Genomic DNA, 25,586 nt, shown 5'->3' on the forward strand with positions numbered 1-25,586 from the left:
CAAGCAGTACTGATGTTCCCGACTTAAGTTAACCTAAGGTCCTGGGTTAGCTTTGAAATTCTAAGGAGAGCAATCTTTTGAAGGGGGTAAATATGATCTGGATCCAGGCAATTATTTTCCATAAATTGCTTTCATAGCTCTCCTGGGCTTTGCCTCAAATGTGATTCTCTTTCCCAATGCTTCCAGAAACTGGGATCTAGCATTGCCCGCCATCAATAGTGTTCAGTGCAGAACAAGGGGGATTCATTTCCCCCAGTTAATCTGGCACCCAGCTGCCCGATCACACCAAGGATATTACCTGGCTAACGACAACTTGGACTCAAACCCACAGGTCCTGGGCATGTTCAAATAAACAAATGCCTGTGAGCTGGAGGTGTGCTAGTTCTTGGAAGTGAATGAGTTTTCCCTCCCCTATAGGTGCTTGCTATCTGGATATGTGATAATACAGCATACATCTGCTATAGTTGAACCAAATATGTGATTATTCAAATGTATGCATATCCTCAGAGTATTACACATTTAGGTTTGCACCTCTGTCGATTTGACTGATCACATAACCGATACAAACAACTATAGGCGCATGTGTTGTAGGATTTACATAATTGTACAATATTAAGTGCTTTTTAATATATACTCTTTCCTCTGTGTGTGCATGGGTGTATGTGTGTGCGTGTTTGTGTGTGTGTATTTGTTGTACCCTGCATTGAAGAAGACACCACCCTTGGTGAAATTCACCTATGTGTGTCATTGTGACTGAAAAGGTCATTTCTAGGATGGACTGCCCCTAGCCCATTGTGCAGACACACCAAAGACTGGTTCTTGTTATGCTGTCATGCTTGTTGTTTGCTGCACCTGGTGCTTTAGCCTCCTTGTCTCATAGTACAATGCTGGGCAGGGTTAACAAATCTGGTCAGCAAATCAGCTTCTTTGCTTCTGCAAAGCACATCTACACTAGTTCCCAGGAAAGTGTAGCAAACCTCTAATACAATTGTGAGAACAATATCATTTAAACTGAGTAAAGATTTCAAACTCTGCTTCACTTTGTAGAGCTAGGCCTGTGTTGCCTCCAAGTTATAGCAGGTTCATACAGTTTTGTTTTGTAGATTTAACCCCATTCACAACTGTTCAAACTCAATTATGCCTTCTGAGGGATTGCCCTAATTTTCAACTCATTTTCTTTCTGAAATGTGTTTGGTTCCTGAATAGATGTGCAGTCAGAAAACTGTCTCGGCAGTCTCAAATATTGCTCAGGAAAGTTTAAGACATACCTTCCTCCTGTCCATTGCATGTTAAGCCTAGACTGTAATCTCCTTGTGGGCAGGGAATGTGTCTACCAACTCTGTGGTACTGTACTCTCCCAAGCATTTAGTGTAGTGCTTACACACAGTAAGCTCTCAACAAATATCACTGATTGATTGATTATATCATAGCTTTACTGATACAATTGATCAATGAATGACACATTGATTGTATCAGTAAACCTTCTCAGCTGGAGGTAATATTTCTTCTTCTCCCATGATACCATGGCTAAAACATTCAACTTTCACCTCATGTTATTTGAACAATTTTGCATCTTCACTTTATAGTCTATGGTGTGGTTTTACTGATGGTAAGAGAGAGGAGTACTCACAAGGAAACAATCAGAAATTTTATGAATATTTAACAAAGAAATGAAAAACTACTTCAAATTCCTATGAACTTTACTGTGAATCACTCAGCTTACCACTTCTTAGTCTCCCCAAGCTATTTCTGAGTCACGACTACAGCACATCCACCAATAAAATAGTTTATTTCCAAACCTGTCCATTTTTCTTTGTAGTATATGTAGAGAAATGAATCTGGAGGAGGCAGCAAGTTATGATCAGTTACAAGAAGGAAGCTGCAAACAGAATGGCAAATCAACTTTTCCTTGTTTTATTCTGGTATCATCAATAGATGGTCTGGAAAGGCCCAAGATCAGCTTCCTAATTAGTTTACATTTCAACTATGCCCCAAGGGCATAGATAATGCTAAAGATGAAAAGAGACAAGCAAGAATACATTTCTGATTTCTGTTTCTGCAAGGACCCGGTACTGATGCGAACAGTGTATCAGAAGCAAACACTGGCTATGATAGTTTGTGACCTCAATATTTTCTCTCTGATCAGAAAGCTTCAGTTCTTTAAAAGTAAACATGTCCTTAAAAGAAAGCAAGGCTTCAATTCATCATGAGCCATTAGACCATCAAACCTTTGTAGGGGTATTAAAATTAATATTTGCCATTATCTTTTTACTCTCCCAAGCCGCACAGCACTTACATAAATATCCTTATACTCTAGCATTTCCTCTACCTGTAATTTATATTAATTTTGGTCCCCCTCCACCCCCCAGACTATAAGCTTCCTGTGGACAGGGATCACATCCACCAACGCCATTGTATTGTACCTTCCCAAGTGATTAGTAGAGTGCAGAGCACTGCAAGTGCTCAATAAATACTACTGATTGGTTGATTGATTTCCATCTGCCTGGTTTACTATTATCCTATCTTGTTTCATCTGTTGTTTTGAAGAGGAGGAAAGTCAAGAAGAAACGTTTTGAAATCTCATCTATTCTTGTTGTCAGGAAATACACACTAATCCTCATTTATACAGATGGGAATTAGTGGCAGTGGGCTCAGATTTTGACACCAACATATTTTTTTCTATTAATAATTTTAATTGGGGAAGGTCCGTCCAACTATCACTACAAGAATTTTATGTGTAATTATGTTTATTCAAGTCTCCTAGTTACCTCTGCAATCAATCCCCCCTATACAAAATAGTTGTCCAGACTCCAGTGGACTGACCTCAAAAATTACACCAGTAATTAGCATACAGAAGAAGTAAACTAAGTTAAGGACACTATCTGTCTTGGAACAATCCTGGTTTTTTCTTAAGGATGCTAAGGGAGCTGGCCCACTGGGTGCCTTGCGAAGACTCAAGTTGGAATAACTCTGGAGAATTCCTAGTCCAGAAAAGGGTAAGGAACCCTCCAAAGCAAATTCTCTATCATATACTTCTATTTCTGAGTGGAAGACTCCAATTCCAATGGAAGAGGTGTATTCATTCATCCAGTTCCATGCTTGCTGTGGGCAGGGAATGTGTCTACCAACTCTGTTATATTGTTCTTTCCCAAGTGCTTAGTACGGCCTGGCTTAATGGAAAGAGCATGGGCCTGGAACTCAGAGGACCTGGGTTCTAGCCCCAGCTCTGCCAATTGATTGCTCTGTGACCTTAGGCAAGTCATTTAACTTCTCTGTGCTGCAGCTCTTCCATTCTCCCTCCTATTTGGACTGTGAGCCCCATGGGGAATGGGGACTGTGTCCAACCTAATTCACTTGTATGTACCCCAGCACATAGAGCAACATTTAACACAGAGCAAGCACTTAATAAATACCATTCACAAAAGTAAGCATTCAATAAATATCACTGATTGATTGATTGATAACTCAGCCTGTTTGGTTTGATCACTACTGCCTGGGGCTTGTGGGGACGAGGCTGGCTGGTTGACAAGTTGGTGTCTTTCTAGGTGTCCCGGCTTTGAGTTGTGTAATTCTGCATGATGGACCCCTTGATAGACTCTGGAAGTCTCTTTATATGCCAGACGCTATGGGTGATGTCAGTGTTGGGATGATGGGCCCGGAGGCAGGAAGAGAATCTTCCTCTAACATCTAACAGACCCTGTTGTTAATGTAGCCTTAGCAGAAGGTTTGCCCTGAGAACATTTAGGGTAAAAATGAAATTTCCACATGGACAATTCTCTCCCCGCAAATCTATATAACGGCACCAAGCAGAGCTGTCCAGTGAGTGTCCGGTGGATCTCCCATGATCCACTAATGGACTGATGATTCTGTTGAATTGAACAGTAGAAAATACAATGTCTTATCATGTTCACTGAAACTTCCTTCAGAATTGGTCAACTCCTTCTTTATCTGTTATTGTTAGGCATCTCAGTAAAGGATACGCTCCTTGAGGGCAGACATCGAGTTACAGTAGTAGTATTTATTACTACTGTATTATTTCTGCAAGCAACTAGAATTATGCCCTGCACAAAGTGGGTGTTCAATAAATTATTTTGCAAGTAATGAAGATAATCAGGCTAATGTGCAAATTAGATTTGACAATTTGTGCTGGTTCCAGTTCTCTCCAGTAGGATTACAAGAGCAAGGAATCTGAGGATATCTTTTCAGGATAGACTGATTTGTTAGGTCATGGAAGTAAAGTAAGGTGAAATTGATTTAGTCCAGGTATTCAGAACAAAAGAGACAACATATAAGAAGTGTAGCCTAATGGATAGAGCATGGGCCTGGAAGTCAGAAGGACCTGGGTTCTAATCCCAGATATGCCAATTGTCTTCAATGTAATGTTAGGTAAATCACTTCACTTCTCTGTGTCTGTTACCTCATCTGTAAAATGAGGATTAAGACTGTAAACCCCACTTGGGATAGGGACTGTGTCCAACCTGATTAACTTGTATCTACCCCAGCACTTAGTATAGTGCCTGGCACATAGTAAGCACTTAACAAATAGCATAGAAAAGTGGTACTGGCCAAAACTGGGAGAACATCACTGAATTCAGAAAGTATCAGAAAAGGACTGACCTGGAACCACAGCTATTCTGAAGAACAACCATGAAAGGATTGTCTTTGGCACCCCTCCACTCTAGTTATCACAATACTCTGGAGCCAAGGAATTGAAAAGAGCAGCTAAGATTCAAACCCTTGTAAAATTACATAACCCAGGTGTGGCTTTGAAGTTAAGGAATATATAGGTAATCCTGGTATCTGTGGTTGTCACTAGCCTTCCCAGAAGTCACATGAGATAATGGGGGGAGGGGGACACACACCGGTAAAACACTACCAGGTATATCCAGTTAGTCTGGGGTGGAGGGATATTGTAGAAGTGGGACCAGATGCGAAGACATGATAGTGGTGGCATTTGGGAAGTTCAATGGAATTGGAGGAGACTAGGGACCCCCCTTTCCCTCCCCTTAATATTAAACATGAACCATCTCCCCCTTCCTATACAGTAAGTATCCCATGAAATTGGTCATGGAATGGGGAAGAGGCAGGATTTTATATTGGTTGATGAAAATGCTGACATGGATTTGGAAATATTGGAAAGGGAAATGCACGCTGAAGATTACACTAAGAATGGGAGTGAAGCACAAGTCAAAAAATTTGAAAAAGCATTCAGAATATTGCATGAGAACATCATAGAGGTCCTTAGTGGAAAAAAATAGGGGACCTAGAATTAGATTACTCAATGATTAGTACCTGAGTATATCCACTGTTCACTTCTTAATCATGCTCATCTATGGCAGTGAAAGAATGATCACATTTTGATAATCAATCAATGGTATTTATTGAGTGCTTACTATGTGCAGAGGACTGTACTAAGTGCCTGGAAAGTACAATACAATAGAGTTGGTAGATATGATCCCTACCATAAGGAGTGGATTGTGAGAGGGAAATGAGAGAAATTATTCCTATTGGCTGAACTTCAGAGCATTTTTTTACGGTCTTTGTTTAGCGTTTACTATGCATCAAACACTATTCTAAGGGCTGGGATGGGTACAAGTTACTTAGGTCAGATGCAGTCCCTGTCCCACATGGGGCTCACAGTCTAAGTTGGAAGGAGAACAGGTATTTAATCCTCATTTTACAGTTGAGGAACTGAGGAACAGAGAAATGAAGTGACTTGTCCTAGGTCACACAGAAAGCAACTGGCAGAGCCACTCTTTCCACTAGGCCATGCTGTTTCTCTAGCAGTTGAATTCTAGAATTAGAAGGGATTTCCAGAGATGATCTGATCCATCTCCTGAGGTACTATACCATTCCAGGTCCCTGAAAGAAGCTTCACAACTTTCTTCAGGAAGTCGTCCCATTTCTAAGAAGTCTGATAGCCTGAAAGGGTGCTTTAATAGGCAACCTCAATCTCTCACTACAGTTTTGCTTGTCCCGAGTGAGGGAGGAGGATGGTTCAGACACACTTCTCTTCTTAACATTCCTTCATGGAATTAAACAATTTTATTCAGTCACTTTTTGGTCTTTTTTTTCTCAGCGATAAAATAATAATAATAATGTTGGTATTTGTTAAGTGCTTACTATGTGCAGAGCACTGTTCTAAGCACTGGGGTAGACACAGGGGAATCAGGTTGTCCCACGTGGGGCTCACAGTCTTAATCCCCATTTTACAGATGAGGTAACTGAGGCACAGAGAAGTTAAGTGACTTGCCCACAGTCACACAGCAGATAAGTGGCAGAACCGGGATTCAAATCCATGACCTCTGACTCCAAAGCCCGTGCTGTTTCCATTGAGCCACGCTCAATTCAGAAAAATGCTTCTAGGTATTTTAACTTTTCTTCAGGAATCCCAACTTCCAAACCATTAATTCAGTTGATTGTTCTCTGAATCCAGTTCAGTTTCTCCAAATTCCTTCAAAAAAGTGGGACGCCCATAATAAGACCTTTTTGTAAATTATTTGAGGTTCAGGAAATAAGGGAACTTTCAGCAAATTCTTGTGGGAAGGGATCACGTCTATTAACTCTACTGAACTGTACTTTTCCAAGTGCTAAGTACTCTATGCACAGCAAGTGCTCAATAGATACCACTGACTGACTGATTGATGATCTAAATGTAGATTTGGGGAGCGGCCAAAAGATTTTTGTAGGGCAGCTGTGAGATAGGAGAAGTAGAAGGAGATGAAGTAGTTTGGTGTTCTCAAGTTTCAGGTGATGCTGATGTTGTTGATATTTCTCAACACAGAGTTTTGAAAAATATGCAGTACAATCATCTAATTGGGATATCAGTCCAACAAGCCTGCAACAAAAACTACTTACCTGTGATCCAGGAAAATCACATCTTTTACATCACAATTAATTTGGGACAAATATTTTGTGATCTATGAGCAAAACAATTTGATGCCACCCAAACTCTCTAACAAATTAACTCTTACCTCGTGTCATAGTTCTCATGACTTCATAGTACACTTCCTCTGGCCTCTTTTTCCCAAACATGTCCATCAGAGACCCCAACCAGTAAGGATCTCAAAATTGATCTTCACAGGCCTGTTTCCCAAGTTTCCTAGCTTTATTTGAGCTATTTTTCTCTCTCCTCCCAGTTCAAATGAAACACTTCCCATACTGCTTTATCTGGATGATATCTATTTTACGTGAAGGCATCCAAACATTCTGTTGCATTCAAAGTGCGGATCAAATATTGATAAGTTTATCTTATCCTTGCAAAATTAGCACTAGTCCGCCTCTACAAAACCAAATAAATTACACGAGGTTGAAAAAAATCTAGCAGAACTCAGAGAATTTGAATCAACTTTCACTTTCCCTTCTGCTGATTTTTAGAGATCTTCCCGAGAATCAGAGACTTTAGAAGACATCTGGGAGTGTCTGCCTAGAGTGTCTGCCTAGACTCTGGAATGGGGAGTAAGAAAGGGTGGAATGTGAAAAGGAGGAAAGTTGGACAGACACAAGCAAAGGCTGGTAAAATCGGGGGGGGGGGGGGGGGGAGGGGAGACGAGAAGAGTTTTGTAGCTTCTGTACAAGGCTGTGTTTGTGTTTTTCCCCACTCACTTATTCTGCAATGTCTTCCAGGATCATTTTAAACTCAGTGACAGAGGTGGGGCTTTTTGAAATGAGTCCACTACCTTTTAGAATTACTCAACTCCTATTGCCCTTAAATAAGTGTTTGGTTCAAGGTGAAAGGTTAGATTGGACAGAGATAACTATAGGGTCAGGAATGAATGGTTTTTAGTTTCAGAATTCAGCTGTCATTGCCATGATGGAAATGAAATGCAATTTTCAGAACACAACTCAGACCACAGTGACTTCTCCATGGTCAGCGCCCATGATTTGTGGTTGGTGAAATTTACACTGAATTGGGTGAACAGAGTGTGCAGGCTTTCCTTTCTGACAAATTTCATTGGTCTCAGTCCCAAATTAAATAAAAAGTTTAGAGTTGGGAATCTATCATTAATAGACTGGTGGGCACTGTGGCACATTTTTCCCTAAAGCATATAGTGAGTGGGGCCAATGAGTCAAAATCTTGGCGCATTTTACCACCCACTAAACCTTTTAATAAAATATTCCCATTGCTGACTTTAAAACTAAGTTTGCATTATCCATTGTCTGCATCTCTGTTAAAAATTGAACTGGATTGTGATCCTCAAGTGGTAACCATTTCCTTGTGGTGCTATGAATTATTCTGGCTTTGGCGGCTTTCCTTGATTGTATAAACCCTTACATAGAGCAAATTCCTGTTTACCTTCTTTTTGGGCAGGTTAAACTGAATATTTCCCTTGGGAAAAAGATGGGGAATTAGGATAAAAATGAATTCTTCTTGGTTTGGATTGTTTTCCCTCTACTAATTGCTTTACCTACAACTTGTATTCTCCTTTCAAGGGCAAGAAGCATATTTTAGAAGGCATGATTCTTTACTGCTCTTCCTTTAGGGCTAACATGTAATTTTCCTTTTTGCCTCATTCATACAGAAAATCACGTATTCCGATCACATAGTGATGAGACCTAAAGAGCTCTTGTGGAATAGGAATTAAGATCAAAATGGATAGAGAATCTTAATTCTTAAACATTATCATGGGTTTTTTTTTAACATAAAAGGATTTGAATGGATAAAATTCTTTTTAGGAACCTGTTTTCAGACTTGTTGACCACCATAGAATGAAATGGGCAATATATTTTTTGTTTACTTTGGTGACAAAAATATTACTGTAGAAATGACCATAAAGATCTAGTGTTTCACCATTAAACCCTATTTAAATGAGAATCTTAATCCAAAAAGTAGGACACCCCAATGTGAGCAGTAAGAGCAAATCAACATTTGCAGTTTCTATTTCATTTGTTTTTTTAATAATCTTTCTAAAGTTTCTTGGGTATTTTAGAAGTTTATGAGGTAATTTGGTGTCTGTGGTGATTTCTTAGTCCTTTTAGGAATTTAAGAATATCTAATTCACATAATGTTAGCACTTCATTAATTGCAAGTTACTGTTTCACTCATTAAACAAAGTGAGATGTTAAAAGGGTTTATTTAAGTCAAGATAAACAAAATATGAAGCAGATGTGACAATTTATCTACTAGAGTTTTAAGGATACAATCTTAATTATTATTAACCCATAACATTTGATTGCTAGAGAAACACTGAAATTTGTACTGACAAGTAGCTCAGTATCAAAGACCAGGTTATTTTCTGAGATTGGATAACAATTTGCTTAAATATGAATACCTACCTTAAATATAGATAGATTTATTGCCATATATATATAGCCCAGGATGGTATCTGAGTCAGCTTTACAAGAAGCTATCACCTACCATGGGACGCATGAGAAGCCATGAGAAGCAGCATGGCGTAGTGGTTGGAGTACGGGCCTGAGAGTCAGAAGGTCATGAGTTCTAATCCCGGTTCTGCCACTTGTCTGCTGTGTGGCTTTGGGCAAGTCACTTCCCTTCTCTGTGCCTCAGTTACCTCATCTGTAAAATGGGGATTGAGACTGTGAGCCCTACAAGAGACAGGGAATGTGTCCAAACTAATTTGCTTGTTTCCACCCTAGTGCTTAGTACAGTGCCTGGCACATAGTAAGTACTTAATAAATACCATAATTGTGAGAAACAATGTAGCTTAGTGAACATAGCATGGGGCTGGGAGTCATAAGGTCATGAGCTCTACTCCCAGCTCCATGACCTGTCTTCTATGTGGCCTTGGGCAAGTCACTTCACTTCTCTGGGCCTCAGTTACCCCATGTGTAAAATGAGGGTTAAACCTGCCAGCCTCAAGAGGACCCGGACTATGCCCAACCCGATTTGCTCGTACCCACTCCAGTGCTTAGTACAAGCACTTAAATACTAAGTGCTTAACAAATACCACTATTATTATTATTATTACCACCCATAATATCCCACTTCCATCTCTCAGTGCCCACCTCATGCATCTCATGCACCTTCTGTGGAATTTGAGGTACTTCTTTGCAAACCAAAATGACCCTCCAGCTCAAAGCTGCTACTCAGCAATACTGGAATCAGAACTTTTAGAAAAACCAAACATCTCAGAGACAGTTATGTTTGTGTGTTCATTGTGTTCATCACTGCAATTGTTGGGGCAAGGGTTCTCAGGTACATCATAAAGTCCAACTAGGAAAACAATGCTTGACACCTGATGGACATAAATTATTCTCTTGGATAAATACTGTTTATAGGTATTGTTTGGATGGTGTGTGTGTGTAAACTATAGAATCTGGGGTGAAATTGAGGGGCTGGCTGTGCTCCCTCCCAGGATGCTCTTCCGGATTACCCAAATATCAGGTGACCTCAGTTGCTGAGTGGAGGTCTGAATTGGGGGAATAACTACTCTTGCAATCTGCACACCCTGGTGGAAATGAATTTTTGCTTTCTACCCAAGATTCACTGGGCAGCCAGTTTAGAAAGAAACTGGTAATTCAAGGGAAGTGAAGGCTGTGGATGGAGAATTATTGTATAAGCAAGGACAATAAGCATTGAGTTGACAAAGAAAATCCCCAACCCCACTAGTGCAAAAGCCTGTAATCATGGCTAGAGTTGTACTTTTCCAAATCCCTGTGTTCCATATCAGTAAACAATATGTTCGCTTCAAGATCCGTACTCTACTCTGGGTTAGGAAATGCGCTTTCTTTTTCAGAATCTGCACTATTTAAATCAATAACTATTTGAAATGACAAACTAATGAAGCTGCTTTCAAACCCACTAAACCCTAATCTAAACACTTTATAACAGCTGTTACTCAATAACTCTCAGAAGTCAACATATATTAGACCCTCCCTAAGTCAACAGAGAAAAGAGTTACACATCATATATTATTTCCATAAGTTCATTCATTCATTCAGGAGTATTTATTGAGCACTTACTATGTGCAGAACACTGTACTAAGCGCTTGGAATGTACAAATTGGTAACAGATAGAGACAGTCCCTGCCCTTTGACGGGCTTACAGTCTAATCAGGGGAGACAGGCAGACAATAGCAATAAATAGAACCGTAAGTTCAAGATAGCAGGAAAAGAGAAAGCTTTGGTTGAGAACTCCATGCAACTTCAGCAACTACAGCCTTTTGTTCTCTCAGAACAACAAATCTCTAACTTGTCTATGCTACACATCCTTAGATAATTAAGATCAACTCCACTTTAGTTAGTAAATTATGAGTTCTGAAGAGAGGTTCACGTGAAGAAGGAGCATGAAGAATGTTGCTTTGGAATTGTCTCCACATCTTCCTCCCCTTTTGCCCCGAAGAAGAGGACTGGAGAGAGATAACAAAGTATTGGTAACTTGGGGAGGGCTTTGATAATAAGAAGTGTTGGGGCTGACTCAGGCTGAGCTCTGTGTGGGCCATATCCTTGGTAGGATATAACTATAATAATTATTATGGTGCTTGTTAAATGTTTAATATTTATCAAGCTCTGTTCTAAATGGTGGGGTGGATACAAGATGATTGGGTTGGACACAGTCCCTGTCCCACCTAGGGCTCACAGTCTAATTAGGAGGGAATGGGGTTTATTCCCTATTTTATAGATGAGGAAACTGAGGCACAGAAAAAGTGATTTGCCCAAGGCCACACAGTGGACAAGTGGCAGAGCTGGGATTAGATGTTAGAATCTCTGATTCCCAGGCCCTTGCTCTTTCCACTAGGTAACTCTGCTTCCCAGATGCCTGCAAAGCAGCTGGCCAGCTGAAGGAGACTCTTGGAAGAATGAGCCAGGGGGAGATCCCATGTTTACACAACAGGTAAGGAAGGAGAAAGCAGGGAGCTGTGCTGTTAATCAGTTCCCTCGACAGCTGTTCCACAGATGCAGCAGCTGGCACAACAGCCTCCCTGGAGCCATTTCCTGGAATGACGACAGCCCTTTCCTTGATCCTGGCTCTATTGCTCCCTGTCAAGTGGCTTTGCTAACGTGACTGTGCCAGGGGCTGGAACAGGAAGTGACACCCAGGAGTGTGGATCATTAAAAGTTGTCAGACTCCATCACTCCCATATTCCACAGCTCTCTTCATTGGGTCCCAGTTAGTAGACTTGGGCGATTTTCGGACTCTCCTTCATAAAGTTGGAGGAAAAAACCTGAGTCTACAAAAGTTTTGCTCTGAGTTAGAAGATGTCACTGGTCATGATTTGGTGTGTAGCAGGAGGTAGAAAAGAATATTTCATTTGGTATGATAAATGGACTTAGTTTCTGATTGTGTTTTCACTGTGTATTTTAATAGAATGCTGCTAAGGGTCAATCTTTCAACAGTGCACATGTAAACTGGATATTGGAGGAAATGGCTGTGTACTTGTGCTTGGAGTCGGCCAAGGTGTATGTGCCGAAACATAATTGTTCCTTAATGTGGGGTTTGTCAAGGGTGTGACCCCGACATTTGAGGAGAACTGAGTGTACAGTTAATTTCTGATTATTCATAGAAATTAGAATTAGGGTATCGTAGATAAATGAAATCCTCCCATCATCCTCTAGGGGAGATGCTCATGACCAGAGAAATGACCCTTGGTCCAGCAGCTAAAGGAAGCAGAAGGAGGAGAAGTAAATAGCATGAGATAACTGCTGATCAAATGACCATCAGTTCCTAATCAAGAGCCAATTCACTGTGGCCTACATTGGAGTTAAGCAGGAAAATTCCAACCCCAATCTCCAAAGAGAATTGGAAGAAGAAAAGATCTAGAAAACGGTTGAGAAATTGAATCTGAGAAGATACAGAGTCTGACTTTGTCCTTCTATTTGGAGACTTTTCCACTAAAAAAGGATACAGTCCAAGGAAGTTAGACCCAGCAGGCTCTGGTCTGGGGTGACCCCAGTGAATGAGGCTCAGGGAGTAGAATATCTATGGGCAAACCATTCATCACAAGAGTCTTCTCCTCCTCTGGATTAGTCAGAGTCTCTTTCACTTTACCCTCTCAGCCACCCAATTCCTTATCTCATCAGCCCTGTGCTAGCTTGTCCATTCTTCTGATTAACCTACCTCCTATTTCATGTCCTTCATGTCCCTCTTACCCCCACCTCCACTGAGGCGGCTCCACCTAATTTTAAAACCATAAGAACATAGTCCTAGTGTTGGGCTGAGGGCGAAGGGAAAGCAAGGGGAGAAATGAAAGCAGAGAGAATGTCCAGAATCTTTAAAATTGAAGAATTTCCAAATATATTCTTTGGTTCTTCCTTTGGTGAAATTGTCCCAAATCCGTGCCCCAAACCCAGTTAACTTTTCTGCCCTCCCCAAGGGCAATAAGCATTCCTGAGTTGACCTTAGGTGGTCCTGCCTGTCAATTTCACGAGTTTGGCATTGTGCTTGATTTTCCCCTTTTTCCCACACATGCAGATCCAAGGAGACAAGAGACGTGGAAAGCAACCCCAGTTGTTTTTCAGGCTCAGGCACCCCACCCCACCACACATGTCTCTAGCACGTGACATGCTTCCCAAGACTCATGCTGAAGTGGAGAGTTCAAGGGTCATTTGCCGTTAAGCTGTTCATGCTAAGAAACTAACCTTTAAAGGTTTCGGAACACTTCCCCTATATTTTGACATTTGTCTTAATTATAGAATTCAGGAAAGAAGTCTGTCATCCCCAAAGCTTCAGGAGTTATTTTAAATATGGCATCTTTATAAAAGTCAATAACTGCCTCATCAAAGGGCATTCGTGTCCGATGTGGGTGTTTGTGCCAATTGCTTTTGAACTGCTGCAATAATCTAACCAATCCCAGCGAATGGCTTACAGGCTTTTCTACACCCACGTTTTTTTCTTAATTATCTCCACCAGGCTGAGTTAGTTAAGGACAGATCTATAGCATTTCCTGGATGTCAAAATGCCCACACACCTTCTGCAATCCTTGGACTAACAGCCCCCTTTCATGTTTCTCCTAGTGGGCCCATCTAATTATCTATTATCATGCCTGTTTAATGCATTATTCATGAAACCTAGGGAATTTCAAGATGTAATAGCTTTGGTTTGAAAAGGGAGCAACCTGCGTAATTAGAAGTTCTGCCCAACAAAAGAAATAAGACATTTAATTTTGAGAGTGTATCTCCCAGGTCCAAACAAACTGGAAAGTTTCCAATTGGGCTTCCAAGTCATTACACCTTAGCACACAACAGATTCACCTCTTCAGTGTCTCATCCAATCTGTTTGAGGAGTTGTACCTCTTTTCAGGGAACACGTCTTTCTTATACAGTAACCAACTAGTGAAGAGGTTTGAAGGCAGAAAACATATGACTCAACAACTCTTATTAAATGTCTATACACATTTGACCCTGCAACTCACAAGGTGCTCTGTTCCACTCATTTTTACCATTTCCAAATGGGTGTCCAAAGAAAAAAATTAGGTTAAATTTTCCATATTATGAGCCTCCTTCAGAGAATGGAAGCAAGTTTCTATTTTGTCAATATTTCAGATCCAGAGATCAGTAATTTCGAGAAATAAAAAACCCAACTCTCATGGTATTGAATCAGTTTGGGGCCCTGGACCAAGATTCAAATGCCAAAATAACCCAGTGGAATCTGGATCCTCTCTACTCGGGAAGAAGTGAGGCCTAGAGGAAAGAACACTGGCCAGTGAGTCAGAGGACTGCTAATTCCAGCTCTGCCACCTTCCTGCTGTGCGACCTCAAGCAAGTCACTTAATTTATCTGTGCTTCAGTCCTCAGGTTCCTCATCTGTAAAGTAAGGATTACATCCAGGATTGTGAGCCACATATGGGACAGAGATTGAGTTCAGCCTGCTTATCATGTATCCACCCTAGTGCTTAGTACAACACTTAGCACATAATAAGCATTTTAAAAATGCTCTCTACAAATACAAATATGATTCTAACTTATTCCTTAGTCTTATATATATATATGTATATAAGTATCCAAATTATATACACATATATGTATACACATATATACGAATGTGTGTGTGTATATATACTTTGAGGATATATAGAGGATACTTTGTCCTCTTCCCCAAATAATTTCACACATGAGAAGGTAGAGGGAAATGTCTGCCTTCTAGTTGTTGATTTGCAATAAAGGGCAATTAAGAGCATTTAAACTAGGCATTAACCAGCCCACTCTTTACCTTCCCCTTAAAGAAATGGTTTAGTTCAGTGACCAAAGTTTCACTTTAGGGTAAGAAATACATACTCCAGTGTAACCTAATGGATAAAGCACAGGCCTAGGCTCTAATCCCAACTGCCACTTGTCTGCTGTGTGAACTTGGACAAGTCATTAACTTCTCTGTGCCTCAGTTACTTCTTCAGTAAAATGGCGATTAAGACTGTGAGCCCCATGTGGAACATAGACTGTGTCCAACCTGAGTAGCTTGAATGTACCCCAGCATTTAGTACAGTGCCTGGCACATAATGAATGTTTAACAAATACCATTTAAAAAAATTATAGTTGAATAGAAAAGAAACAGTGTTTAGACAAGGCGACGGAGAGCTGCTCGAAGAGGGGGTTGAGAGGGGACAGAGGAGAAGGCTCCACTGAACAGCACTCTGGACTCCCACCCACGTGACGCCTCCTCCCACTACCTCAGAAGACATTTGGAGAGTCGTCACTCCACAGATGCTGGAGGTAGTAATTGTAAAATGAAAATAGGCAGCAGCATTGAATTATCCATAAAGTTAAAGAAAGGGGGATAAAAATAGATATTTCTTGGCAGGCTGATTGCTAACTGAAACAAATTTAGTTTTGGAAAGAGTTGAGTTTTTAGTAAGATCGTATCAGTTCATATTCATTAGAATCATTTAAGTCGTGGAACCATTTGTTCTAAATAAAAGCAAAGATCTTTATTGGCCTTCAGGAGGAACGTATCTGAAAAGAGATGTGTTCATTTAAAAAAATCATTGTAACTGACGGAATGGAAGCAACTAAATGTGAGAAGGAGGGAAAGGGAGCGGCTGGAGACCGAATCTTCCTCATAAAAGCCCCCTTCAAAACCACAATGAGGTTTCCCCCATTTGGGGTTGAATTAGATCACTAGTATAGTGTCCATTGGCAATTGAGAAACTTTTGCTTTTGAGAAGCAGCATGGCGTAGTGGATAGAGCACCGGCCTAGGAGTCAGAAGATCATGAGTTCTAATCCTGGCTCTGCCACTTGTCTGCTGTGTGATCTTGGGCAAGTCGCTTCACTTCTCTGTGCCTCAGTTACCTCATCTGTAAAATGGGGATTGAGACAATGAGCTTCACCTGGGACAGGAACTGTGCTCAAACTTGATTTGCTTGTCTCCACCCCAGCGCTCAGTACAGTGCCTGGCACATAGTAAGGGCTTAGAAAATGCCATCATTATCATTACTATTATAATAATATAATTATATAGCATAATTATAATTTCTCTCCTTCCCCACCCCCTCCCCCCTTCCAGAACCCACTTTTGAATCCCCTCGGTACTCCTCACTGCAGCCACCAGGATGTGCAGGGAAAAGGAAAGGAGGTGATACTTGATTCAATCATCTTGGTCGATGGCTAACAGCTATAGGGAAAGAGTTTATAGAGGAGGAGACTGAAGATGCAGAACATAAGGAAAGTTTGGAAGTTCTGTTTTTCAACCTTGTTCCCCTTTCACCGTCTCATTTCTCCTTTATACGTGCCTTGACGGTCCGAATCACCTAGTGTTTATCAATCGGATGGAAGAGGCATCTAAAGCACCAGACAAGGCAGAGCAAAACTCCTAGAAATATGTAATTTTTTTTAACGGAGGCTTAAAACAATCTTACAAATTTCCAGTAGGGGAGCTAGACTAAGGAGAGGTTTAACGAATGAAGTAAAAGCGTGTTTTCGTTGTTTAAAAAGAGTGAAGTCTCCTCCCCCTCTTCATCCTCCCTCCTTCCCCACTTCAATGTATCCATCATCGAATTCCAATTCTCCCCAAGATTCCACGGAACCACTGGCACTGAGTCTTGCTATTGGCGAAATCCGTTTAATTCCACCCCAAACCGTCAGTACGAGGCACACTTTTCCTATAGCAACGTTCATTTCCAGCGAGACTTTCCGCGAAATCCTTTCATCTCACAAGTAGGAGAAGCATACGGGGTGTGACTCTGTGTGCATGTGTGTGAGAGAGTGTGTGTGAGTGTGTGTGTATGTGTGTGGGTGTGGGTGTAAGAGAATGACATGACACTTGAGGTTTAAGTGATTAAATATCTGGAGGTTCCAAGAATCAGGTTGGGGAGGAATTTTCCCTCCCCACGAGAGCTGCCAGACCCGCGATCTACAATTTTCTCCGTTCAACTGTCAGATAAATTGGCAACTCCACTAAAAGGATAATACTCCCTTAATGATGCCTTCATTTGAAACCTTAGCAACGGCATTAGGTTGAGGCTGGGGTTGGCTCGCCGCGCAACGCACCGGGGAGAAGGAAGTCGGCAATTTTAGAGTGACAGCTGCATCTTTTCTCATCCATCCCGCCGGCGCGAGATGTCACAATATTTACTCCTCTTCCTGGGTGAATTCGAATTTGGGGGGAGAAGAGAAAAAAGAAAAACCGCAAGGATTGCCGTGAGACTGGGGGGCGGGAGGGGGGGGGGAGGTGGAGGAAAGCGGGCCCGGTGCCTTTAAATGCTGCCCCGGGATCCTCGTTAGTCCAGCCCTGCGGATCCGTATTTAAAACGGCACCATCTGGGCAGGGTGGGTGGTGATGGGGTTGGTGAGATGCGGGCGCCTTGGAGTTCCTTTGCAGCATGCTTGGAATTGCATCAGACTGATCAGAAATCCCCCCACCCCCTCCCTCTCCCCTGTCTCTCCTCCTCCTCCCCTCTTTCCCTCCCCTCCAACCCCCCACCTTCTCCCCTTTCCAGATCCCCTCCCTTCCTCTCCTCTCTCCTCCCCTAAATCTGACAGAGAAAACGTCTCGGTCTCAGAACAATTTGTGCTTCCCTTGGCTGCGGGTTCGCTCCGCGGAGCCTGACTTGGCTTTTCTCTTTCTTATCTCCGTCATCCGGTCCTACCTCTTGGCAGCGTTAGCATCGGCCACCGGCCTCGCCATTCCTCTGAAGACCAGTAATTATCATTACTCTGAACTGTACCGTTATCACGAATCGTCGTCTAGACCCTAATATGGTGAATAGTGTCGATGATACCGATACAGCCAGCCAGTGGCTAGTTGCTGGAGATAGACCCTCGCCTTTCCCCAAGTTAAGCCAGGACGCCCACCCCCGGGGCTCGCAGGACTCTATTCGAGGATTGTAACGATAATCATACTAATTGCTTCTGATGATGGTGATAATGGTGATGACAGAAGCAGCGTGGCTCAGTGGAAAGAGCACGGGCTTGGGAGTCAGAGGTCATGGGTCCGAATTCCGTCTCCGCCACTTGTCAGCTGTGTGACTGTGGGCAAGTCACTTCACTTCTCTGGGCCTCAGTTCCCTCATCTGTAAAATGGGGATGGGGACTGTGAGCCTCACGTGGACAACCTGATGACCCTGTATCTACCCCGGCGCTTAGAGCAGTGCTCTGCACATAGTAAGCGCTTAACAAATGCCAACATTATTATTATTATTAACACTGCCCTTGGACTTCGTGTTGTCGCGGTGGTTAGTGACCTGTCCGGAGGTCGATGCCCCCCTCCGCGGGATCCGGCCCAGCTCCGGGGCGGGTCTGGGTCGGAGCCCATCTCTCCTCCGTCCGGCCCCTTCCCCTCCCCAATTTCCATCCCTCATCCCCCCCTGCTCCGAGGAGGGCTGGGGACCGATGAGGTTGTCCGGAGGGCCGACCCGACCCGGCTCCGGACAGTCCTATCCCTCCGGCTGCAGGCGGGATGGGCCCGGCCCCTCCTAAGCCCACCCACCTCCAGGTCGCCCCCTCGCCCGTTGCCACCCACACTCGCCCCTTCAGCTGGTTTCAGCTGCTCTCTGCCTGCCGGATGGAGGGCCCTCGGGGATTTCCTCCAGCCCAGCCCACGCGGGATCCGGGGCTCCCCCTTCCCACCCCCTTCGCCTCCCGACTTCCAGGCCGCCTCGGACCGGGACTGAAAGAAGACCTTCAGGAGGAGACATCTGGCAGGCAGGGGAAGGAGCCGAGCCGGGCTCCCCAGTTCCTCTTCCATTTGCCTCCCGACCAAGTACTAGGAACTTAGAGGGGAGAAAGACGCCAAAGAGAGATGGAGGGGAGGAGACAGAGGGAGGGGAAATTGTGTGTGGGTGTGGGGGGAGGAGGGAGAAGGAGACAGAGAGAGAGACAGAAGGAGAGAAAGTCCAATCCGGGAACCATCCCATCTGAAGAGTAGGAGACCCCAAACCCTAGATACCTGTGAGGCTCTGAGCCTGCTCTTCCAAACTGCTGACTTCCTTGAGCTTATTTTTAGGTCGGAGACTAAATATTATTAGCTACATTTCTACGTAGGACGAATCGCGGACACACACACACACACACAGAGAGAGAGAGAGAGAGAGAATGAATCTTGATTTGTGTGTGTATGTGTGTGTGTGTTTGTTGAAGACTTAGGTGGCCGCCTCTCCCCCTTTCTGATCTGAATGCCACAAAATAAGATTGACTAGGTATTGGAAAATGGAGCGGTAATCTCTGCCGATCATGCATATACAATACGCACGCATCCACACACATCAATCTTGCACATACACAGGGAGCGAGAAAGAGGGAGGAGGAGGCGAAAAAAAAAGGCTTACATTTCAAATCAGCTCTCTGCAGTTCCAACTTAACTAAAACTCATTAAATCCTCCGAAAGATCAAGCATGTTTTCCCACTCACTCTGCCCAACGATCAGTCCCGGGATCATCTGAACTCGACGAATAGAAGGAAACAACACCCCCGACTCCCTCTCCCCCCAAGCCCCCCATTTCCCCCCCTCCCAATCCTCTCTCCCCTGTCTCCTCACCCATCACCAACGAGGGATTGAGCCAGAGATTGTTTGTGGCCGGGGGTGTCGCCCCGTGCTTACCTTCTCCGCGGCTAATACCACAGCCAGCCAGTGGCTAGATGCTGGAGCTAAACCCTCGCATTTCCCCAAGTTAAGCCAGTATACCCACCCCGGGGCTCGCAGGACTCTATTCCAGCCCACGCCGCTAGGATTTCAACTTGCCAACTGGGGCTCGGCTTCGAGCCCGCTCCGCGCTCCCCAGTGTGACTCTCTCCTCCAGCCCCGATGTCAGGGTCAGCCGAGGCTGGGGAAAGGCGCTCTCTAAGGGCGGTCGGGGTGGGCAGACCTCATTCCTGGGGCCCCTTCCTCACGGCCAGACCCATCGTCTCTGTCCAGGGTTCTGAATTCAGCTCCTCTTCCCTCCCCCCCCCCTTTTTTTCTGCCCCCACCCCCCACTCCCGGGGCCCTCGCACTCCCGAGGAACCGAGGGGAGCGGCAGGAGGAGAAAGGCTACAGTTTCCACCAGAATCAAGTGTGAGTTCAATTGGCTTTAGCCGGTCCCTTCCCTTCTATACGCTCTGTCACGTGAAGATGGCTTTGCCGAAACTCTCCCGTTGATCACATGTTGAGTAGGGAAACCCCCACCACCCCTTCCCAGCAAGGGGACTCCCCATTTCATCCCCCTCCATATCACTTCTCACATTGCCCTCCCTCCCTCTCCCCCAAAAGCCACTCCGTCCAACCCCCTCCTTCCCCCCAAAACACACACACACAACCCCGACCCAGCTCAGGGAGAGCTATTGCTTCTGATGGGGAATCAGAAGCCCTGTCAACTGGTTGCCCTCTTAGAAATCATACCCCATGCTCACGCTTGCAGAAGAGCTGCAAAAGAAGCATCAGCTTTGGGCGGTCAATATGTTCTCCCCCCCCCCCCCACCCCCCTCCTTCCCCCCCATTCCCTGCCCCATCGCCAGTTCCAAGTTTCTCGCACGCGGTCCCCCACCGCACAGTCTTAAATCACAAACGATTTCAATTAAAGTTACACCGTCTCAAACCCCATTCCTCCGGCCTGAGTGGCTGGCGTTCTTTGGCGAGAGGAGTGCTGGAAAGACGAGCTGGAGAGTAGATCCTGTTGTTAAGCGACATGTCAAGATGTTACAGTGATCAAGGAAGGCTTTATGGGTACTCACCATTGTCTCTTTGCTGTCCTAGAGACAGAAGTGTCTTAAAATCCCGTCTCCTCAACAGATGCTGGAAGGTAATGTGTCTTGTTTGAAGTCATCATGCGAGAACTTCTGCTCTGCTTAGTGGATCGCCCACCACTTGGTGTGACTTATGAATCTAATAACCCTTTGCAATATCCGCAAGCACAAACTCTCAACCACCTTGATGAGTACAGAAGACAAAGCAACTGGCGGCGTTTTTTTTTTTAAAAAAAAAAAAACAAAAAAACCCCCAAACCCTATAGGTTTACGCACACGCCTTAGCTCAGAGACACGCTCCCCTTTGAGTTCTTACGTGATCCTAATGGGCGAGAGAGATTCCCCGCGTTTGCCCACCTAGCCTGCTTATAAAGCGGGGCTGCTCGTCCTGGATCACCCACCTCCCATAAATAGGCGGCGGGATGGAAGTTGTTTGGGCGAGTTGGAGCCGTCTCGGGGCAAGCCACCCCACGAACTCCGGTTGGTCCTCTTTTGATGTGCCACCACGGTTCGGCCGATGCCCGGGGCCGGGGTTGGCAGCGCTGCCTCGGGGAGGTTTTCCCCTTACCAGGTAAGGACCCCTTCGGCTTGCTTCGAGTCACGTTGTTGCTCTCAGGTTGGGGACCTGTTGCATATCGACCGGGAGGCTCCAGCTTTAAAAAAAAAAAAAAGATCGGGGTGGGAGGAGGGAGGGAGGGTCTCTGCCGTTTTTATGACCAGTCACTCTGTCTCTTGGCAACTCATTCCAGAGGAAACTTCTTCGAAAACTTCTCCCCCCGCCCCTTCCTCGCTCGACCCCCGGTGTTATGACTAAGGTTCTCCAAAGCCGAACGTCCTGCGGTGATCGTGATGGGTGAATGGGGAAGGGGAGGAGGGGGTTTGGGAGGGGAGGGGTCCGGAGAGGGGCGGGGGGCGATGCGGGGAAGGGATCCGGTCTCGGGCTAGGGAGGTCCGCAGTCGAGCCAATCGCCTCTGGGGAGGGCCGAGGTGGCCGGGCTGGGTCGCTTAGGGGGCCTCCGGACTCCCTCATGCTGGGTGGGGGATCGATGACTTGACTGACCCATCGATGACCCACGCCTTGCGGGAGGGAGTCTGCGTGAGTCTCTCGGCGGCCAACTTGATGGAAGTTTTCCCCCCGCGTCCTCCGGCTGGGGGATGTCGCCTGGCAAATGTGCCTGACCACCGGGTTAGAGCCCATCAGCCGCCTGGGGCTGGACAGCAGGTCACCCCATTCCCTTCCCCTCCTCCATTCAGCCCTTCCGGGGCCGGGGGAAGGTCCAGCCGTCCACCTCGGTCCCCTCGTCCTCCAGCAGCGGGGGTGGGAAGGGCCCTAGGAGGGAGAGGAGGGGGACGGGGTGGACAGGGTGGACAAGGGTGGACAGGATGGAAGGGAGGGGGAGAGCAGGCTGAGGTTGCTCCTGGCCCTTCGCAGGGGAGCGCCGGGGCTCGTGCAAGCGCTACGGTCGAGGGAGCAAGAGGCAGAAAAGTTGGGAGATCACGTGGGTGGGATTGGGATGCTTCGATGGGAAAAGATGAGCCCCTTCCCCGGGGAAATCTGGGAGCGACGGATAATCGAGGCAGGAGCGGGCCCAGGTTCCTCGAGAATGACTTCCGAGCAAAGGTTCGGAAAGGGTCAAGGGGTGGGGATTTGGCCCGCCTCGCTCTGCAAGCTAGTATCCCTTTCCATTGCTGCTCTTCCTCTGCACGGTGAGCTGTGGTCTCCCCAGGTCCCCATACGCATTAGCCTCAAGGAGGACGAACGGAGGCGTGGTTGTGATGGTGATCTTCAGGGCCCGGTGTGAGGCGTGGGGGTGGGGGGTGGGGGTCGGGGACGACCGAAGAAGATCTCCTGGACTGCTTAAGATCCGTCAGTTCAGTATTCCATCTCAAAATTTCCCTTTCAATCCAGGACTTCTATAAGAGAAATAGCCACTTGGCGTTGCTAAAATCGTAGCAAGACAGAAATCCAGAAAGACGCTGATGAAAGTTCTGGGGAACGTCGAAGACCGTCTGGTCAATTCCAAAAGCTTCATTATTTGGCTATATTCATATGCCACGTTGCTTTTCCTGGGAATCAGTGCTGTGCATCAGTTATATGATAGAAAAAAAAGATGGAAAACAATAGGCTACATTAACATCCAGGAACAGCTTCCTCTCCCAGAAAGTATTAGGGTGTGTTTTTTTCTTCAGATCCCAAACCATCTAAACTCATTCTGCGTAAACGGCTTCAATCTAAGTCTGTTTTGTGGATCCAGTCACTGCCCACTTCCGTTTTTCAAATGAGTATTGCTGGCAGTGGGGACAATTCCCTTTCTGGAATTGCCTAGAGAGGGGTTTTCCATATTCCTTCTCCTCAAACCCCGAGGGTTTGCCCATCAAACATCTCTGGAAGGTGGGCTAGAAATGTTAGCGCCTTCTCAGCAATTGCGCAGAAGTTCACATCTTATTCTGAGGAACTTGGTCTGTCCTGCCCCAGTCACCTTTCATGGTCATGGAGGTGACAGGTGTCTGTGCCTCAAGGGACAGCACAGGCTCTTCCATAACTGCCACTTATGTCGATCTATGGATTAGCCAGCAGATGCTGCCCTAAGACTGGTACAGCTGGCACCTTCCTCTCCTTTTAGGCCCCGGGCACACATGGTTTTCTGCTGAGGCCGACCATACCTATTTCATTTTTCAAGGTTTTCTTTCACCTTCCAGATTCAGAGCAGTCCTCAAATCTACAGATGGCTCCGGGATCAAGCTAATACCTGAGGCTGCTAGGTATCATTTACCACATAGCATATTGCTTCCTCCAGCAGATTCTTTTAAAAGTTTTGTTTGTTTGTTTGTCTCCAGGCTATTCCCAATAACTTTCAAAGATAGATAGTTTTGCTTGCTGGGCAGAGCAACTCACGGTAGTATACATGGACTGAAACTATTATTGTGGGAAATCATTTTGATCATTGTGTTATCTTTTATAGCACTGTGCCTCATCGGCAACCACAGCTGAATGAAGGAAGCCCTATGAGCAAGGTGTGTAGGCCACGATCTCTCCCCTCAGTTCTCTTTGTATGTTATCAGTGTCACGTTCTGCTTTTAGCACACATTTCTTCATCCATCCCCTCTTCTCCCAGCTAGATAAATCCAGATCTTAATTTATTCAGGTTGCAGGTCATTTCACTTCAAAAAAGCAGTTAGGAGGCACTGTACCTACTACACTTTTAATCTTCTGTTCTTTCATACCATCGTTTCTCAGGTCATCTCATATCTGCCTCACAGGCTTATTCACTTGGCCATAATATACTATACCACCTTGGCAGGTTCACCTTATCCCCTCCATTCTGAGTAATCTTGATAGTGAGAAGTTCCCAGATGCATGGGATATGATGCTTGCTCCACAACTGTCCCTAGCTGAATCATAACTTCAAAATCCAAATCTGATCTCTTGGCAATCAGAATCCACTTCTGAGATGTTTTTATCATGCTACAGTCTTCTCTCAACTAATTGGAGGAGGTAACTTCCTATTCCAAGACAGGCTCCAGAGGTGTCACCACCAAAACTTTTACTTTGCTCTCTACCCAGACTTCTCTATATTTCTACCAGAGACCTCCAACTCTATTCCCAACTCCACCTCCACCCCCTGAGGCTATGCTTGCTGTCTGTAGAATTGTCCAGCAGAGTGAAAAGTTCTGGATCCACCATTATCCTGTGAAATGGGGCCCACTGGTTACCCAACTGGATCATTCCAGTTCCTCACCTCCCCAATACATTTTCCTGAAATTGATCCTCTCTCTACCATCTACTGCCTATCGAGTGGGACAGATTTGTCCAAGAGGTCTTCAGAAAAGCAGGCGTAAATCTGAAGAATTGTGGTTGATCACTGGGAAAATCATAAACCTGGGACAAGTAGACCTCAACTCACTCACATATTGATTTTTTTGTATATATAAATAAAGCATGACCAAGGAATGACTTCTAATGATACCATAAGACCACAAGTGAAGTCATTACTCGATCAAACCAATGATCCACCCTGCCCAGTATTCGGTCTCTGAGAGTGGCAACAGGTTGCTTCTTTTATGCTATCTGTTAAGTGCTTACTATCTGCCATTCACTGTATTAAGTGCTGGGGTACATACAAACTTACCAGGGTAGGACACCGTCTCTGTCTGATATGGGCTGCACAGTCTTGATCCTCATTTTACAGATGAGGTAACTGAGGCACAGAGAAGTTAAGTGGCTGTGACCAAGATCATACAGCAGGCATGTAGCAGAGCTGGGATTAGAACCCAAGTCCTCTGACTCTCAGGCCTGTGTTGTATCCACTACTGCTGCTTTTACTGGTTGCCTAGACTTTGAATCTGATAATGGGGATTACTATCTAATATTTCTCATTTTTCTTTGTGCATCCCTAACTTGCCCTTCATCAGTAGATCAAGGGATGGTATTTATGGAGTGCTTACTATGTGGAAAGCACTGTACTTCATCAATCAGTATTATTTACTGAGCTCTTACTGTGTGCAATGCTCGCAGTATAACTGTGTATAGTAAAA

At 44.7% G+C, this 25,586-nt stretch overlaps 1 protein-coding gene across 1 annotated transcript in view; it reads right to left on the reverse strand.

Moving 5' to 3' along the window:
• BDNF (brain derived neurotrophic factor) overlaps nucleotides 1-25,586 on the reverse strand; it is a 78,562-nt gene that overhangs the window by 36,511 nt on the left and 16,465 nt on the right. The window contains exon 2 of the mRNA XM_029059317.2: nucleotides 21,039-21,703. Coding sequence (XP_028915150.1) covers nucleotides 21,039-21,041 — 3 coding nt within the window. The 5' untranslated portion in view covers nucleotides 21,042-21,703. The remainder of the gene's footprint in view (nucleotides 1-21,038; nucleotides 21,704-25,586) is intronic.

The sequence above is a fragment of the Ornithorhynchus anatinus genome, chromosome 3, assembly GCF_004115215.2.
Source record: "Ornithorhynchus anatinus isolate Pmale09 chromosome 3, mOrnAna1.pri.v4, whole genome shotgun sequence".
Classification (NCBI taxonomy): domain Eukaryota; kingdom Metazoa; phylum Chordata; class Mammalia; order Monotremata; family Ornithorhynchidae; genus Ornithorhynchus; species Ornithorhynchus anatinus.